At 45.6% G+C, this 17864-nt stretch overlaps 1 protein-coding gene across 3 annotated transcripts in view; it reads right to left on the minus strand.

Moving 5' to 3' along the window:
* VPS53 (VPS53 subunit of GARP complex) overlaps nucleotides 1-17864 on the minus strand; it is a 136107-nt gene that overhangs the window by 44388 nt on the left and 73855 nt on the right. For all 3 annotated transcript variants that reach the window (XM_041000211.1, XM_041000210.1, XM_041000212.1), the window contains 2 exons: nucleotides 16661-16759; nucleotides 7613-7707 (listed from right to left, as the gene is read on the minus strand). In XM_041000211.1, coding sequence (XP_040856145.1) covers nucleotides 7613-7707; nucleotides 16661-16759 — 194 coding nt within the window. The remainder of the gene's footprint in view (nucleotides 1-7612; nucleotides 7708-16660; nucleotides 16760-17864) is intronic.

The raw sequence follows: 17864 nt of genomic DNA on the forward strand, positions 1-17864 counted from the left end.
AATACATCAGGACGTGTGGTTTCTTTTCCTTGCTTCTTGAGCTTCATGTCTGTGTCAGTGTTTCAGGGTGTCAGGGACATTCTGCTGGGAGCTCTGCTGCCAATGCACAGAGAGGGAAAGGCTAGAACAAGAGGAGGAAAGAAACATCCCACTGTAAACTGGGCTTATTCATACATACGTGACCAAGGCCATTTCTAATGGCGGCTCTCCTTTCCGCGGCTCATAGAAACAATACTCCAATTGGAAAGAAAAGTAGCAATGGTACTAGGAGATGGCAGTTAGAATGGTGGCAAGGAGCTCCCTACTTATAGCCTGGGAAAGCAGGGGAGCATGTTCCAAAGAATTAAGCACCTGCACCCATATGGGAGACCTTAGAGAAGTTCCTGGATCCTGGCTTCAGATTGGCTCAGCTCCAGTCATTGTGGCCATTTGGGAAGTGAACCAACAGATGGAAGATCTTTCTATCTCTTCTTCTCTCTGTAAATCTGCCTTCCGAATATAAATAAATAAACAAACAAATAAATAAGTGGTGGCAAGGTAGGTGAGCAAGGTACAGCAGTGGAAAAATCTCTGAGGGCTACAAAAGCTGCTCATCCAAATGTTCTCAAGCTAAAACACACATCTTCAGCTTCCCTACAACTGGGGACAACATTGGGTTCCTGGGAAGCCAGTGGGACTAGATGATGAAGTTCTAATGTGAACACATCTGGGAGGCTGGTTACAACATTCATAGGTAATGGGCGCAGTGCTGTGGCCTAGTGGCTAAAGTCCTCGCCCTGCATGTGCCAAGATCCCATAAGGGCACTGATTTGTATCCCAGCTACTCCACTTCCCATCCAACTCCCTGCTTGTAGCCTGAGAAAGCAGTAGAGGACAGCCCAAAGCCTTGGGACCCTGAACCCACGTGGGATACCTGGAAGAGGCTTCTGGTTTTGGATAAGCACAGCTCCAGCCACTTCAACCACTTGGGAGGTGAACCAGTGGATAGAAGATCATTTTCTGTCTCTCCTTCTCTGTGTAAATCTGACTTTCCAAATAAATGAATAAATTAAAACAATTTCACAGGCAAATGAAGCAAATAAATGGATCTATTAAAGATGGTAGGAGCCAAGCTTCTCACTGTTTATTATAGAGTCACTGGCATGCAAAAGAAGAAGCTAAATTAAACTCTATGGTATTGGATTAGAATTGAAAACTCATGGTTTGAATCTATAACAAATATAAAATAAACATAGATAATGCATGTATAGATACATGTATGGTTTATACACGCATGTCTTAGCTTGCTCAGCTAACAGCAACGAGAAGCACTGACTTCCAGACAAAACTGAGTGTTGCAAATATCTACAGCATTTCCCATGCATTCTAAATATCATTTCCCATCAAAGTCATAAGGAATCCTTGGAAGAGCAGATGACTCCAGACTTAGGGTCACAAAAAATTAAGGTAAGTCTGGCATATTTTGTTCTGCTTAAAATAAAGATGCACTCACAAAAATGATAGGCAGATGTTAAAAAAAATAATAAACAGCCAGCTTATAGAGGTTCTCATTGGCCACATATGGGACACTTTAAGCATTAGAATGAATTATTATAGATAATTTACAAGGAAAAGAGTAACAATGGAAAAACTGTCAAATTCTAGTAAGGCCTAAAGATTAATAAAAAATGGAGTGTACCAATGTTAGCCTACTAGTTTTGATAACTACCTATGTAAGATGTTAATATTAGGAGGAACTAGGTGAAGAGCATATGAGATTGTACTACTACTGAAATGTTTTTGTAAGGCACAAAGGCATTCTAGTTAAAAAAAAAACTTAAAAAGATAGTAATGCTGACAACCCATTAAGTAAGACAGGAATCCATGAGGTCATGCTTTTTAGAGAAATGGAGAAATGCAAGCCTTTTCTTAAAGTAGAATGGTCTTCTATGCAGGTGCAGGGTCCCAAGGACCACCCTCGCTTGTTTTCCCAGGCCACAAGAAGGCAGCCAGATGGGAAGTGGAGCATCAGGAATACAAACCAATATGTATATGGGATCCTTGCACTTGCAAAGTGAGGTACAGCCACTGAGCCAAAGCGCCAAGCCCACAGTGTAGCTTTAAGGAGTAATGGGACATTTAGTCTGTAGTCTCAGTAGTCTAATGGTACAAACAGAACACATTTGTGTACGTGTATGTGAGAAGAGATGGAAGAGTGAGCAGTTAACTGAGAGACGTGGGTGAAGGATGCCTAAGAGCTTCCCATTCTTGGAGCTCCCTGATCCCTGCCCCTGCCTCATACAGGCTCTGTAGTGACCCTATTAGTGGGTTCAGCTGGTACAGCTTTCCCTGGGCTGGTAGAAAGCCGGAGAAATGGGAGGATGAACCCATGCCAGGCCCTGTAGACAGCTAGAACAACGATAAGGCCACCCACCCATGTAGGGCAGGGCTGACTGGCTACTCAGCAGGTCTAGCTCCTGAGTACCATGCATTCTGGTACCAAGTTCCACTGTGTCATCTCTTCTCATCCTCACCACAAAGTCTGTGAGGTGGGCATTGTTAACTTCATCAAAGAGAGAACAAAACAAAAACAAAAACAAAAACTAAGCCACCCTGCAGAGGTTTAGGATTGTGCTTGCAGACCCAGGCTAGTAAGTGCTAAGTTCTGATTTTGATTCTTGCATGCAGACCCGCGCTGTTCCCACTATGCTGTGCCAGGTATCTGTCATGTGGAGCCTGTGACTGGCCTAAGACTTTCTTCTTCTGCACATCTTTGAATGAGTGGGGCAGAAACAGCAGCAAGCAATCTGCACAAAGTTTGTCACCATCTGAGCTCTTTCCTCAGCTTCGGAGGTCTTTGACTGAAGGAAAGAAGGGTTTCCTGGAGTCCCTTGAACCTACATTCAAAGCCATTTGAGTACATGCGGGACCGTTCTCTGTTTTGAAAGAGGAGTTTCATTGGGTTCTTAAAAGGATCCATGACTTCAAAAGGGTTGTCTGACCCTCTCCTGTGACAGCTGAGAGACAGAACTTCAAGCTTCTGCTGCTTACTCTGGAGCAGCAACAGTACAGCCCACGCTCGTCTCCTCTGGGTAGCTTCCGCTGTGGAAACCTGCTGGTGAGGCCAAGCAGCGGGCTGAGAGGCCAGCACTGCATTTTTCAGAGAGAAATGGAGAGTCCCTGAGGAAGGAGGCCCTGGCTCCCGGAACAATGAGTACACTCTGCACAAGTCAAGAGTGCGTGGAAAGTGGGAAAGGAGCTCTCCGGGTCAGGGAGGCCTTGGGAAAGGACGGGGACATTTTGGGCATATGCTTCGCAACCTGGACCCAGCAGCTTGCATTTTTAAAACTAGGAACTGGGGCCAGCATAGTAGCACAACAGGTTAAGCCACTGCCTGTAATGCCAGCATGCCATAAGGGCACCAGTTATGAGTCCTGGGTACTCCACTTTTTATCAAGCTCCCTGATAATATGCCGGGCAAATTGATGGAAGATGGTGAGGTCTTCAGGCCTCTACCACACATGAGACCTGAAAGAAGCTCCTGGTTCTTGGCTCTGCTGTGGCACAGCTCTGATTGTTGTAGCCATTTGGGGGAAATGAACTAGTGGATGGAAGATCTCTGCTTCTCTCTCTTTAACTCTGCCTTTCAAATAAATAAACTGAATATTAAAAAAGTAAACATATAATAAGAATCTGGATTGGTAACAGAGAATGGGGTTTGTAACATTCTTCCAGACAGGCTGCTCTAAAATCTACTAACTTGCACAAATAACGGATCCTTTTTCTGGACTGTCAGTGGGAGGACATTTCTGAATGTAGAAGGCAGGAAGGAAAAGCCCCAGCAGCTACTGCTCCGTGTGCTGGACATGCATCCAGTGGACTGTGAGAGGAGGAAGGAAATAGACTTTCACAAGGCAAGCAGCAGTAAAGCAGCTTTCTTTTTTTTTTTTTTTAAGATTTATTTTTATTATTTTTTTATCGGAAAGGCAGATATACAGAGAGGAGAGACAGAGAGGAAGATCTTCCCTCCGGTGAATCACTCCCCAAGTGAGCGCAACAGCCGATGCTATGCCAATCCGAAGCCAGGAGCCTCTTCCGGGTCTCCCACGCGGGTGCAGGGTCCCAAAGCTTTGGGCTGTCCTCGACTGCTTTCCCAGGCCACAGGCAGGGAGCTGGATGGGAAGCGGGGCTGCCTGGACAGAACCAGCGCCCATATGGGATCCCGGGCATGCAAAGTGAGGACCTTAACCACTGCTGCACCGCGCTGGGCCCAAAGCAGCTTTCTTTTCAGGGGATTTGTTTTCAGCTATTTACAAAGTCCACTCTGAAAATCTGTACGTATTTTAAATGGAGAGGCAGGTAAGTGAGAGAAAGAAAGAGAGAGAGAGAGAGAGAAAGAGAGAGAGAGAGAGAGAGAGAGAGAGAATGAATGAGTTCTCATTTGCTGGTTCACTCCCTAATGCCAGGAACCGCTGGAACTGGGCTAGGCTGAAAGCTGGGAGCTGGGAACTCAATCCAGGCCTCCCACACAGCTGGCAGAAACCCAATGACCTGACTCCTCCCAGCTGCCCCATAAGGTTTGCATCAGCAGGAAACTGGAATTGGAGGAGTGGAGCTGGGGATGCAACCCAGGCACTCAGGTGGAGTGCGGATGTCTTAAATGGTATTTCAACTTTTGAGCCAAATGCCCACCTCTTCTGGGATTTTAATATGAAATATTTTGCAATGGGAAACTAAAATGATAGATGCAATTTATAAAATCAAGTAGATGAATAATGATACTGTTCCATCTAGTAATTCCACTTGAAGCAGTTTTTTTTAAATAGAAAGAAACAGGTTCCAGTGCAATGGTTCAATGGCTAAATCCTCACTTTGCAAGTGCTGAGATCCCATATGAATGCCGGCTTGTGTTCCAGCTGCTCCATTTCCTGTCCAGCTCCCTGCTTACAGCTTGGGAAAGCAGCAAAAGATGGTCCAAAGCTTTGGGACCCTGCACTGCACCTGTGAGGAAGACCCAGAGGAGACTCATGACCCCTGGCTCCTCACTTCACATTGGCTCATCTCTGGCCGTTGTAACCATTTAGGGAGTAAACCAGCAGATGGAAGATATCTCTGTCTTTCTAATCTGCCTTTCCAATAAAAATAAATGAATCTTGAAAAAAGTAATAAAAGAAAATAAAAAGAAACCATTTTAGGGCTGGTGTGGTTGTGTCTTAGGCTGGTCTTCCATTTATGGTGCTGGCATCTCATCTAGGTGCCTGTTCTTATCCTGGCTGCTCCTCTTCCAATGCAGTTCTCTGCTTATGACCTGGGAAAGCAGCACAGGATGGCTCCAGTCCTTGGGGCTCTGGCTCCTGGCTTCACATCAGCTCATCTCTGCCCATAGTGGCCATTTGAGGACTAAATCAGCAGGTGGAAGATCTCTCCCTGTAGTGTGCTTTCACATAAAAATACAACTTGGCGGCATTGTGGCTCAGTGAGTTATGTTGCTGTCTGTGATGCGGGCCTCAAATCTTGGTGTGCCAGTTCAAGTCCTGGCTGTTCCACAGCCAATGCAGCTCTCTGATAATGTGTCTGGGAAGGCAGTAGAGGATAGTTCAAGTACCTAGGGTTTTTCCACTCGTGTGAGAGACCTGAATGAGCTGCAGAATTCTAGTTTTGGCATGGCTCAGCCCTGGCCATAGTGGCTATTTGAGGAGTAAACCAGCAGACAGAAAAAATCTTTGTCTCTCCCTTTCTCTGTCACTTCATCTTTCAAATAAACAAACAAACTGATTTATTTTATTTCTTTGAAAGGAAGACACACATACATACACATGAAGAGAGAAAGAGAGAGAGAGAGAGAGAGAGGGAGAGAGGGAGAGAGAGGGGGGGGAGAGAGAGAGAGAGAGAGAGAGAGAGGGGGAGAGAGAGAGAGAGAGAGAGAGAGAGAGAGAGAGTTTGCTTATCTGCTGGTTTATTCCTCAAATGCCTGTGGGGCCAAACTGAAGTTAGGAGCTGGGAACTCAATCTAGGTCTTTCAGGAGCCATCACCCGCTGCCTTCCAAGGCATGCATCAGCAAGAAGGTGGCTCTGGAAGCAGAGCTGGGATTCAAACCCAGGTACCTGGACACAGGATGTGAGTACCCCAAGTGGCCAAACACCTACACCAAAACATTTTCTCAGTCTTATGGTTTGCCCCTAAAATATATTTGGAAGCAAGAATTTGTTAGCCAGTGGTAGAAGCATTAAAAAAATAATAATAAAGGAAAAAGCAGACTGGGAAATTAGGGCTTGAATGTTTTCCCAGAGAACTCTCCCCAAGAATCTCCTCAGAGTTGCTGCTGCTCTCCCTCTCAGCCATTTTCTAGTTCTCCTTTAAGGGTGTTTTCAAAGCCCAGACCAGCCTCTCCAGGAAAAATCTTTTCTCAAATTTGCCCTCAAGCATGGAGAGGCCTCAGACAGCTACTACAACAGCGGGCATGAGGAGGGGCTTCCTTCCTTGGCCAAAATCCCTCACAGGAACAACACATACAGATGCAAACACAGTCTTCTGGCTGTGGAGAACCACAGCGGCCTTGAGCCCCTTGGTACAGACTCTTGGAGCCTGTGAGTTTGTGGAAAGTGTATAGCAATGATCCATTAAATAAAGTAAGAATCCCCAAGTTAACCTTTGGGTAAACAAACAAGTGAGGCGGGGGGACTCTTCCTAGCAGTAGAACAGCGGTGGGTAAACGTGGAGGGCAGAACAATGAACCCTGGGCAAACATGGAAGCCACAAGCACGGAATCCTCAAGGGCTACCGAGAGGAGTGGGCAAGATGGGGAGTCTCCTCCTGCAAGACACTCAGGGTTAAAAAAAAAAAAAAAAGTAACTTGAGAGCAGAGAATGCTGGCCAGAAAGCGCCACCTCAAGGAAGGGCTCAAAACCAGGAGCAGTGAGATGTACCAATCTAATGCCAGGAACTGGGCACAGGTCGGACACAGGGCCCATCCATGGTATTTTAGTCAAAAACATAACCTGGGTTTACCGCAGGAGGACCAGCAGGCAAACCTAAGTGGAGAGCACTGTACCAAACAGTTGGTTGCTACTCTTCAAAATGCTTGGGTTAAAAAGAGACAAAAGAGATGAAGAATTACTACAGGCTAAAAGGGTCCCAGAGCTGACTGTATGATTACAAGGTCCCCGGATTGCAACTGTGGTTACACAAGATGTTAACTTTCTCTGGGGGAAAAAGTATGTGAGAATTGCTTGTCTTGTTTTTGTAAATCTAAATTATTTCAAGTGAAAAGTTAAAGTATACTTGAAAACATACACATTCAGAGATTAGACATTCTTACAACATCAAGTACCTAACACTGTAAAGCTTTATGGGCTGACATATGTTGGGGTTCAACACGACAAGGGGGAAGGGGGAACTGTGAGGATCTGTATGGGGCCTTATTAGAGTCAAACGCAGGCTTCTGAGATTTATGGACACAATAAATCACATTGAAAAGATATAAAAATACCCTAAATGGGTTTCCAGAGAGCGTTGCAGGCATGCCAAGTCCCTCCCTTCAGCTTCTGGAAACAGTTGTGCCCTTGTAAGGTCCTGCCAAGAAAGGAGGGCTGGAAAATGCAGACAAAAAACAGCGAAATGTTCATCACTCACTTGTCTTGGGACTCTATGTACACGTAGAGATGAGGCTCGAAGCACTTGGAAACAATGCCATGAAATGGATTGTCGGGCGGTTTGGGCTTCTTTGGCTACAAAGAACAAAACAAAGAAAAATAAAAATGAAAGCCTATACTTGAGCAATCTTTGCAAAATTGAAAAAAAAAAAAACACTTAAAACTGTGATGTCACTGCAGCAGGAGTGCAGCCTGCATGCTGGGGACCTGAAGCCAGCCGGCTTTGTCAGTGTCATTTGCTTGCTTTGAATATAGAGGGAGAGATTTATTGCAACTCTGATAATATATGTATTTTCACCTTGAAAAAATTATTTAACATCCAACTCCGATGTTTTCAACATTTAAATCCTGGGGTCAGCATTGTCAGCATTGTGGGGTAGTGTATTAAGCCACTGTCTGTGATGCTGGCATCGTATTTGGGCACCAGTCTGTGTTCTGGTTTGCCCCACTTCCAATTCAGTTCCCTGTTGACAGCTTGGGAAAAGCAGTAGAAGATGTTCCACGTTTTTGGGCCATTGCCACCAATGTGGGTGATTAGATGAAGCTCCTGGCTTTAGTTCGGCCCAGTACTGGCCACTGTGACCATCTGGGAAATGACCCAGAGGATGGAAGAGCTCTCTCCCTCTGCAGCTCTGACTTTCAAAAATAAGTAAAATTTTAAGACAATTTCAATCATGATGAATAATAGCACATTGTTTATACAGTGATTTATAACTGTTAAAGTGCTTGTACATGATTTGGTTTTGACAGCATTCATTTACTCATTTTTACAGTGGCTCAAGCACCTTGGCATAAAATAATATCTCATCAATGTCCCACAACTATCTTTGGCTTCTATTTAATACCTCAAGTTCTGGAGAACCAAAGACTACTTTTTAACTTAAAATTTCCTTTTTGGGGTCAGTACAGTGGCATACCAAGGTAACGCTCTGCCTATATGTGGTACTGACATTCCATAAGGGCACTGGTTCAAGTCCTGGTGGTTCTACTCTAATTCAACTCTCTGCTAATGGATTGGGAAGGCAGTGGAGGATGGCCCAAGGCATTGACCCCTATACCCATATAGGAGACTAGGAAGAAGTTTCTGGCTCCTAGCTTCAAATTGGCCCGATTTTGGCTGTTGTAACCTTTTGGGGAGTGAACTAGCAGATGGAAGATTTTTCCCCCCTATACTCTTTACTCTGTAACTTTGGAAAGAAACTGGGGGGGTGAGTTGGGGAGGGGAGCAGCATGGCAGCTTAACAAGCGAATTCTCTTGCCAACAGCACCAGCATCCCATATAGGTACTAGATTCAGTCCCAGCTGCTCTACTTTCAAGCCAACTCCCTGCTTGTGGCCTGGGAAAACAGTAGAGGATGGCCTAAGTCCTTGGGACTGTGCACCCATGTAGGAGATCTGAAAGGAGCTCTTGGCTTCATATCTTTGGCCATTGCAGCCATTTGAGAAGTGGGCCAGCAGATGGAAGACATCTCTGTCTCTCCTTCTCTCTGTAACTCTGCCTTTCTAATAAAAATAAAACAAATCTTTAAAAAGTTACAACATTGGAATGGTTAAAAACATTACGGTAATGATCAGCAAACATTAAAAGTCCATTTTAGAAATGTCTTATACAATCTTGTATTCAGCTCCTTCTCCTTTTCACCCACTAGGGGCTCTGTGTTTACATTTTTTGGGCTTGGTTTCTAAAAACCCTGGTCTTTCCTTAGAATCACTGCAAACTGGGATTTTGTTCTTATCTAGGAACCACTATCAAAAGCCAGCAATATGCTAGCCTATATGAGGGCCACTCATGTGACTGGTTCCTTGGGGTGTTTGGCAGTCATGGGAATCCACACAACACCTGTACCCCAGATTGGACTCCTGAGTTGGAGGGCCAGCCCCTCTGCTTCCTAGGCAGCTTCCTGCTAATGCGCACTCTGGGAGGCAGCACATGAGGACTCACTGTGGGTCCCTGCCGCCACAGGGGACACCCGGACTGAGATCCTGCCTCCCAGCTTTGGCGTGACTCAGTCCCTGTCATGCTGAGCATTTGGGGAGTCAACCAGAACATGAACATCTTCTGTATCTGTCTGTGTCTTTCTGACTTTTAGGAAAACAAAACAAAACAAAACAAAACAAAACAAAACAAAACAAAACAAAACAAAACACCCACTGGTTCAAAGAGCAAGTTTGTTGGATCCAAAGTTCCTCTTCAGCACAGATACCTGGGAGGACTTTCTGCACTTAATTTATGACAGGTACACCGAGTGGCCCTCATCCATTCTACGTTCCCAGTGCAATATTTCTTCTCTTACTATTTTATTCTTTTCAATAAGGTGACTTGTCAAATGAGTATAAAAATGTGCTTTAATTTGTCTAACTCTGTAAGACTGGATACCCTGATTTTAGATTTGGAAAATACAGTCACTATACCCAGATGTCTTTTGATGTATGTATAATGATCAGTAATACTAATTTTACTCAAAATGTTTTTCCTCTCACTGAAAAAGAAAAATACTGACACTTTGGTGGTATAACTTCTGGTAGTAACAAATGGAAGTTTACATAAAAAGCAAAATTAGCATTTTCAAAATGAGCATGCTCATGGAGTACTTGGCTCTTCCGATGTCCATTTATATGAACTTCTCCAACAATGTTTTAATTCAGCCCTTTAAAATGGCTATACTGCAAAATAACTTATATTTGGGAGTTCTCAGTAATATTATTATACCTTTTCCTCCTAGGTATTAAGCTACTTAAAAATTAAAAATGCCCAGTCTTCCATGTGGCCCGGTGGGCAGCAAAGTGTAAGAGACACGGATGCTGACATCTGAGCCAAGGGGTTTGGACCAACTGCCTGACCTTGGTAATGCACTGTGCAGTGGCGTTAGCTGTCATCACTGGGGGAAAATGAGAAATGGGTAAGTGTACCTCTCCTGGCCACACTGGCGATTTACAAGTCTAATTACTTTAAAATGCAAAGTTCTTTGAAAAGTGGTTTAGAAGAATTACATCTTTTTGAATAAGTCTGAAGGACTCATTCAGTAGATTTAAAATGGGGAGATTCCAAGCGATAAGAGAAATGGCTAATGGCTTTTGAACAAACACCTCTTCACCAGTTCCCATAGGTCCTATGCTGAGCAAAGCCCCATGGGACACTAAGAAAGCTGCATTACCAGACTGGGTTGGCGTCCCAACCCTACCTGTAGGCGGCTGTTCTTCTGCAGTGAGGACAGACTGCTTGCTCTCATCACCAAAGCACCCAGGTCAATGTGCGGTGTGAGCTGTAGCAAGAGAATGCTGGGAGGAACTACCTAGTTTCCTTCTTGTCCTCCATGGGGCTGTTCCCTGTGAAGGCAGGTGCTTTGGTGCTGTGCTCACGTTCGGACAGGAGGTGCTGGCACCTCGGCTCCGCCTGACATCTCCCTTCCCACCCTCTGGCTCCAGCTTTAAGAATGCACTAAAGTCACTGAGCAGTTGCATTCAGGCTAGATTTCTGAGTGTGTGAATTCTGTCCAAAAGTTGCAGATGTTTAAGCTATTTCCTCCTGAAGTTTGATGGAATAATAAAAGGTTACTCTTGTCACAGTAAGGAGGTCTGCAGCTGGCCCCATTTCCTTTTATGACTATCCAATGTAAACAGATTAAATCTAACTGCTCGGATCACCAAAAGGGTATATTTTAAAACCAGAAATTCCTGACTTTTCCTTCTTTCTTTTTATGCTTGAGCAGCAACCCTTCCCCCCCCCCCCCCCCCCCCCCCCGCCCCGACTTTCAGGTATTATTTTTTATCTTTGGGAATATCTTGGCAATTGATTGTTCACACTCCTAACTAAATGCCTATAAACTACAATAGTGATCGAGAGTGACCCTGACCTCGAGGGCCTCATGCTCTTAGCCAAGTTCACTACCAACATCCTGTGGAGCTCCTTCCCTGACACAGAGCAGGGCCTGCTCCTCCTGGGCGCCCAGCTCCAGAAGTCAACAGGCTGCTGGGAAGAGGGGGGTCCTGGGGCTCCCACCGAACCAGACAGAGGCTGTGGGAGGTCGGGGGTGTTATGTGAGGAGGCATTAGTCATTGGTGTGTAGGGTTTATTACTAATGAGTAACAGCTCGTGAAATTGAAGGTGAATCATTTAGTCCAGGGTTTTCATTTTTCAAAGACATAAAATCTCTAGCAAAAAAAAAAAAAATTTTTTTAACCTTCAAGTCCACAGTACAAATCCACTCAAAATAGGCTACTCTGCTTCTAGGGAGGCAGGCCCCGGTCTCTTCCCAATCCCACGTAGCAACATCTGATGGGAGTGCAAAGAATAGAGCTTGCAAATTTCAGCCATCTAAAGAAAAACCAGGGAGACCTAGAGGGAATGAAAACAAACAAAAAAAAGCAACAACAACAAAAATCCTAAGGTCCTGCTGGTCAGAGCCCAGCATTTTCTCCACTGTAGGATTCTGCTTTGCCCACAAATTGGCCAGGTGTTACTGTTTTATCTTGAAAACAAGCAGGCTGGGAGTTCAAGTAAGTCTGAGTAGTGGCGTGGGTGACTGGGGTGGCTAGGGGCAACTGTGCCAGCCCAGGATTCCTGTGAGGATCCTGCCCATTCAGCTCTTACATGTCAATGGGCATTAAAGCCCAGTTCAACCCAATCAGCCCTCCTATCCAGCCCACACACCTGCTGGAGGGTGCCATTCTCTGTCTAGCCATTCCTGTCCCAGTCCTGGTTCTTATGCTCACCAGTGGGAGTGGCAACCCAAGAGAGAGGTACCTACTGTTTCCGTACTGGACCACTGCCCCTCCTGGATCTTACAACAACTCTTTAGGTGGTTCTGCAGTTGAGTGCAACAGAATTTCTTCCCCCGCCCCTCCCTGCCATGCCAGCACCTGCCAGTTGATGCTGTGGCAAAACCCAACCAACTCTTACCCCCTCTGGCTTATGCATGTACCGTAGGTACAGTCTGCCCAGCCTGGCTTGTCCCCGATCCAACTTACACGCAAGCCAACAGGTGTCATAGCCCTGCCTGGCCTAACTGCCCCCATCCCAACTATCATGCTCACCTCAGATGAGGTTTTGCTGAGGACCCCCCCACCTGAACTGCTGGACTCAGAACCCGAACCATGGAGAGGATTGCAGGTTCCGTGGTCTGACCGTGGAATGTATGTGTCAGAGCTGGGCCTCCTCAGTGGCTTAGACAGAGCAGTGGATGGCATACCCGATGCAAAGGAATGATCTGGCAGTACACTGGAGCCTGCCGGGGACACCTGGTACCATAACAGAGGATGGAGGACAGAACAAATTGGTCAACTATCCCAGCCAAGCACTGGCAGTGAATTCCTGGGCAAACAGAGATTCTAAGGTGGACTATGTCCGCTAGTGGATTCTGGAGAGATTTCATCACGATTGGAGTGGCAAGACTGGCACCAATACAGAACTGGTGAACTATCAAAACCACTTGAACAGGACCTTCGGAGCATGCCCCACATCGGGGACCCAGGGATGGTTGGGAGGCTGTGTGTGGCTTCTCCCCTTATCTCTCCCCTCCCAGATACAGTAAGGAAAGAGAATGTCAAAACAATGGTCTCACCCACTTTCCTCTAGCTCTTGACCATTCATACCCTAATCAAATATGTAAAAATTATCAAAAATTAAATTTATATAATTAACAACAAAAATCCTGAAAAAAAACAAACAGGCTGGGGCTGGCATTGTGGCATAGCTGATAAAGCTGCCACCTGTAACGCTAACACCTCATATGGGAAGCTGGTTCTGGTCCCCACTATTCTGCTTCCCACTCAGCTCCCTGCTAATGGCTTTAGAAAAACTCGAGGGAGATGCTCGGGTGGTTGGGACCTGCTACCCAAGTGGGGACCTGGAAGAAGCTCCTGGGTCCTGGCTGAATGCAGCCTGGCCCAGCCGAAACTTTTGAAGCCACGTAGGGAGTGGACCAGCTGATGGAAGATTGATAGCTCTCTTTTTCTATCTCTTCTTCCCACCTCCCTCTCTGCAACTGACTTTCAAATAAATATCTTTAAAAATAAAATAAAACAAGGTCTGAATCAGAAAATAGCAATTTCAAGCTTTTACAATAAACAAAAAAATTCAAGAAAAAGAAAACTAATAAAAAAAATCACTACCTGGTAAATATCACCTGAAAAAACTGGTGAGATAGGTAAGGGAAGCTCTATCATCTTCCAGTTCAGTACATCCAGAGGCTGAGAAAGGCAACTTGTCACGGGAGCAGTAACATCACTGGGCGGTGTAGCGCACAGGTCTGGATGTAATGATGGCAGCTCCCAGCACTGGGAGCTATGGACCCTGCTTCCAGCACATTCGGTCAGGGCCTGCTGAGTAGCTACAGAGCAGCTTAGTGTGGGCAGAAGACACAGCAGAGCAAGGAGCACCACACCCAGGCCCCTTCTACCTCAGTACTTGCTCAAAAAGTATGAGAGTCACATTTTTGTAGTTAAAAGGAACCTCTTGTTTTCTCTTGTGATAGTCAATAACATGACAACTTTAAGTCACCTACGTCTAATCCTACATATCTCTGGATACACTCTCAGAGTATCTTTCAAGTTTGCCCATTCACTCCCCCCGCCTTAAGATTTACATTATTGGGCCTGGTGTAGTGGCCTAGCGGCTCAAGTCCTTGCCTTGCACGTGCCAGGATCCCATATGGCTGTCTGTTCTAATGCTGGTAGCCCTGCTTCCCATCTGGCTTCCTGCTTGTGTCTTGGGAAAGAAGACGACCCAAAGTCTTGGGACCCTGCACCTGCATGGGAGATCCAGAGAGGTTCCAAGTTCCTGGCTTGATTGGTGCAGCTCCGCTCATTGTGACTGCTTCGGGAGTGAATCAGCAGATGGAAGATCTTCCTCTTTGTCTCTTTCTTTTTATATATGCCTTTCCAACAAAAATAAATAAATCTTTTTTTTTTTTTAAAAAAGATTTATATTATTTATTTGAAAGACAAAGTCACAAAGATAAGAGAAAGACAAAGAAGAGGAAGAGAAAGAGGAATAAGAGACTGACCAACCTCTCATACGCTGATCGATTTCCCAGATGGCTACGGTGGCTGGGGCTAAGCCAGGCTGAAGCCAGAAGCAGATCTGCACTGGAACCCATATGGAATACCAGTGTTGCAGGTGGTGGCTTAACTTGATACACTACAACATTGGTCCCCTCATCCCCCCCTTTTTTTTAATTGTAAAGACAGATATACAGAGAGAAGAAGACACAGAAATATCTTCCATCTGCTGATTTACTCCCCAAGTGGCTGCAACAACCAGAGCTGATCTGATCTGAAGCCAGGAGCCAGGAACTTTTTCTAGGTCTCCCATGCAGGTGCAGGGTCCCAAGGCATTGGGCCATCCTCGACTGCTTTCCCAGGCCACAAGCAGGGAGCTGGATGGGAAGTAGAGCAGCTGGGACATGAACTGGCACTCAGAGGGGATCCTGGTGCTTGCAAGGTGAGGACTGAGCCACTAGGTTGTTGTGCCAGGAAGGGCCCCTAATTTATTTTTACACAGGACATTTATTTCTGTGTCCTTCACTCTTTTTAATAATTTTAAAGGTTTATTTTATTTTTATTTGAAAGGCAGGGTTACAGGGACAAAAGCAGAGACATGAAGAGGGAGATCTTCCATCCACTGGTTCACACCTCAAATGGCTATAAAGCCCAGAGCTCGGCCTATCCAAAGCCAGGAGCCTGGAGTTTCTTCTGGGTCTCCCATATGGATGCAGGATCTCAAGAACTTGGGCCATCTACTGCTGTCTTCCATAAGAAGGGAGCTGGACTGGAAATGGAAATACTGAGACTTGAACTGGTACTCATATGGAATATTGATGCCACAGGGAGAGACTTAGTCTGATATACCATGACGGCCCTGGCCTTGTCCTCTACTGTTGAGACACAAAGGTATTTAAAAAAAAAGAGTTCTGGGAAATGATTCCCACTTTCTGACTTTCAGACCTGGCTTCTAGTCTCAAGGCCTCCACTGTCTAGCCAGGTAACCCTCGGCCAGTCCCTCAGTCTCTGAGTTGCTGCTTTATCACCTGTGAAAACTAGAAGCAGCCATTGTGAATGAAATTCAGCATGCGAAAGACTTTTATGCTACAAAGCATAAAATGAAAATGTGAAAATGTGAGGCAAACATGTTAACCGATGGGCCGAATGCATTTTGTTGCACCGCTTCAGAGCTGCTCCTGGAAGCCAGCTCTCATAGGTCATACGAGGCTGTCCCCTTACCCTTGTCACCCAATAGCACAGCCTAGCTGTGAAGTGCATGGCAGTGACTGTCCCACAGCTGCCCTGCCCTGCCCAGCTAGCCTGCCTTCTGGTGGTTGTTGCAGCAAAAATAACACTGGAAGATAATTCTCTCCTAGCCAAGTACAGAAAATTAAAAAATAAGGCCCACTAATCCAAAAAGGAAAAGTTCTGATTGACTGCTCTAACCTCTCCTGTCATAAAACAACAGTGAAACAGAAACTCCATTCTGTAGGATGAAGAGAGAGGAAATTCAGAGTTGGACAGAAAAATCCAAAGGAAATTAAAGTGCTGGGGTGTTCTGGAAAGTAAGTCTCCAAATATGCCTTGGGTCACTTTGGTCTTTCCAGGCCTGAGGTGATGAGCTTACACGGCGTGGCGTGGAGGTCTCCCCAGCCCACGGTGCGGCTTACTTCTAGCCTACGTCCCTGGGATACTTCGGCCTCTCACATCATCACAGTACCAGATGGGAGGATAACTGCAAGCTCTGCTGACAGGTTCGGGAAATGAGGGAGGAGGCTGAGGGGAATTCTGGTTGGCCCCACTGTGCGGGCTTTAATCACGCTTATGTATGTTGCTAATTCCTGGCCGTGAGGGTCTTCAGAAGCTAAGGGGTGGGGCAGGAAGGGTTGTGGTGTCATCTGATTTTCCACATGCACTTTGAGATAATGGCCTTCTGCACAGACCACCTATGCTGTAAACTGAATGCATTCAACAGCCAAAGCACTGTATCTGCAGCAAGTGAGCCCATTTCCAGAAAAATCAGGCAGGTTATGTGAAACAGACTTACCTGGTCTAGATCTTTCTCCACTGTCAGCTCTTCCATCTCTGCTGCTGTGTCATCTTCCAGGAAGGGATTGGTAGATGAAGGCGGAGACTCAAGCTTTTTCTATTAAGAGGACACAAGAAAAAGAGAGCTATTTTCTGAGTACGAGCAATAATAGCCTTCCTTCCCCATTGACCTTTTGCTTTTTCCAAGACTCCCCAACAGCTAAGTCATGAGATCTTATCCAATAAATGAAGAGGCACTGTGGGCCATATCTCACCTCCTGGCTTGGCTTTTCCAACTGCTGGAAGCTTTATTGCCAATCCCATCACTTCAGTTTTAATATGGCTAAAACTCCTATTTACCCTTTAGTCCTCAATTAGAAATGCCTTCTTCCAGGATGCCTTCCCTGTTTGTTACGTTTGTGTTAAATGTCTGCCATCTGCTCCCATCCCACCCTGTATGTCTCCCACCCAGGTATTTATTAAGATACTACAACTGCTTGTTCTTTCATCTCCTTGGTAGATCTCATGGTGACAGGGATCATGACTGTCATGTTCCTCATCCTCCTTCTGGTGCCTGTCAGGCAACTGATGCTTAAGATACATGACTAAAGCAAATGCCAGAGGAGTTCAAACTCAAGAAAAACTATTATCTAGATTACAGAGAGGAGTCCTGCCCACACAAGCTCCATTACAACAATCACAGTAGCTCCCAAATATGACATTGCTTCCAAAATTTATCACTAGCTGGGAACACAGGTCAGTGTGGGCAGGAGATGGGGCCTTGCCTCTGACTGTACTGTGTTGTACTGGCTAAGATACCTAGCTTCTCTGAGCCACAGTGGCTTCAGCTGTGACTGAGGACCTAGCCATAGGATTCTCTGAAGGAACACATGCAATAGAGTATGTGAAACCCTAGAAGAGGCACATGACACATGAAAGGGTTTCTGATGATGCTAATTTCACTGCAACTACAGAGTTAAGATAGTGCTTAGGCCTTTTTCTGTTGACTAGGGTGTTGTTTATGCTGGGGAGTTGAGGGTTTTAGCAAAAAGGAAGCCAAGTGGACAAGTGGGAGGAATGGGATTGGTTGGTGATGAAGGGATGGTGCATGAGATGAGAAACCAGTGGAGAGGGTATTTGTAAGTATACTGTGACATTTCAGCACACACAAGAGCAGCAAGCCGAGTTAACCCTTACACCAATGGGACAGCACAGGGACTGTG

Source organism: Ochotona curzoniae, unplaced genomic scaffold (genome assembly GCF_017591425.1).
Source record: "Ochotona curzoniae isolate NIBS_2020 unplaced genomic scaffold, NIBS_Ocur_1.0 scaffold_2453, whole genome shotgun sequence".
Classification (NCBI taxonomy): Eukaryota; Metazoa; Chordata; class Mammalia; order Lagomorpha; family Ochotonidae; genus Ochotona; species Ochotona curzoniae.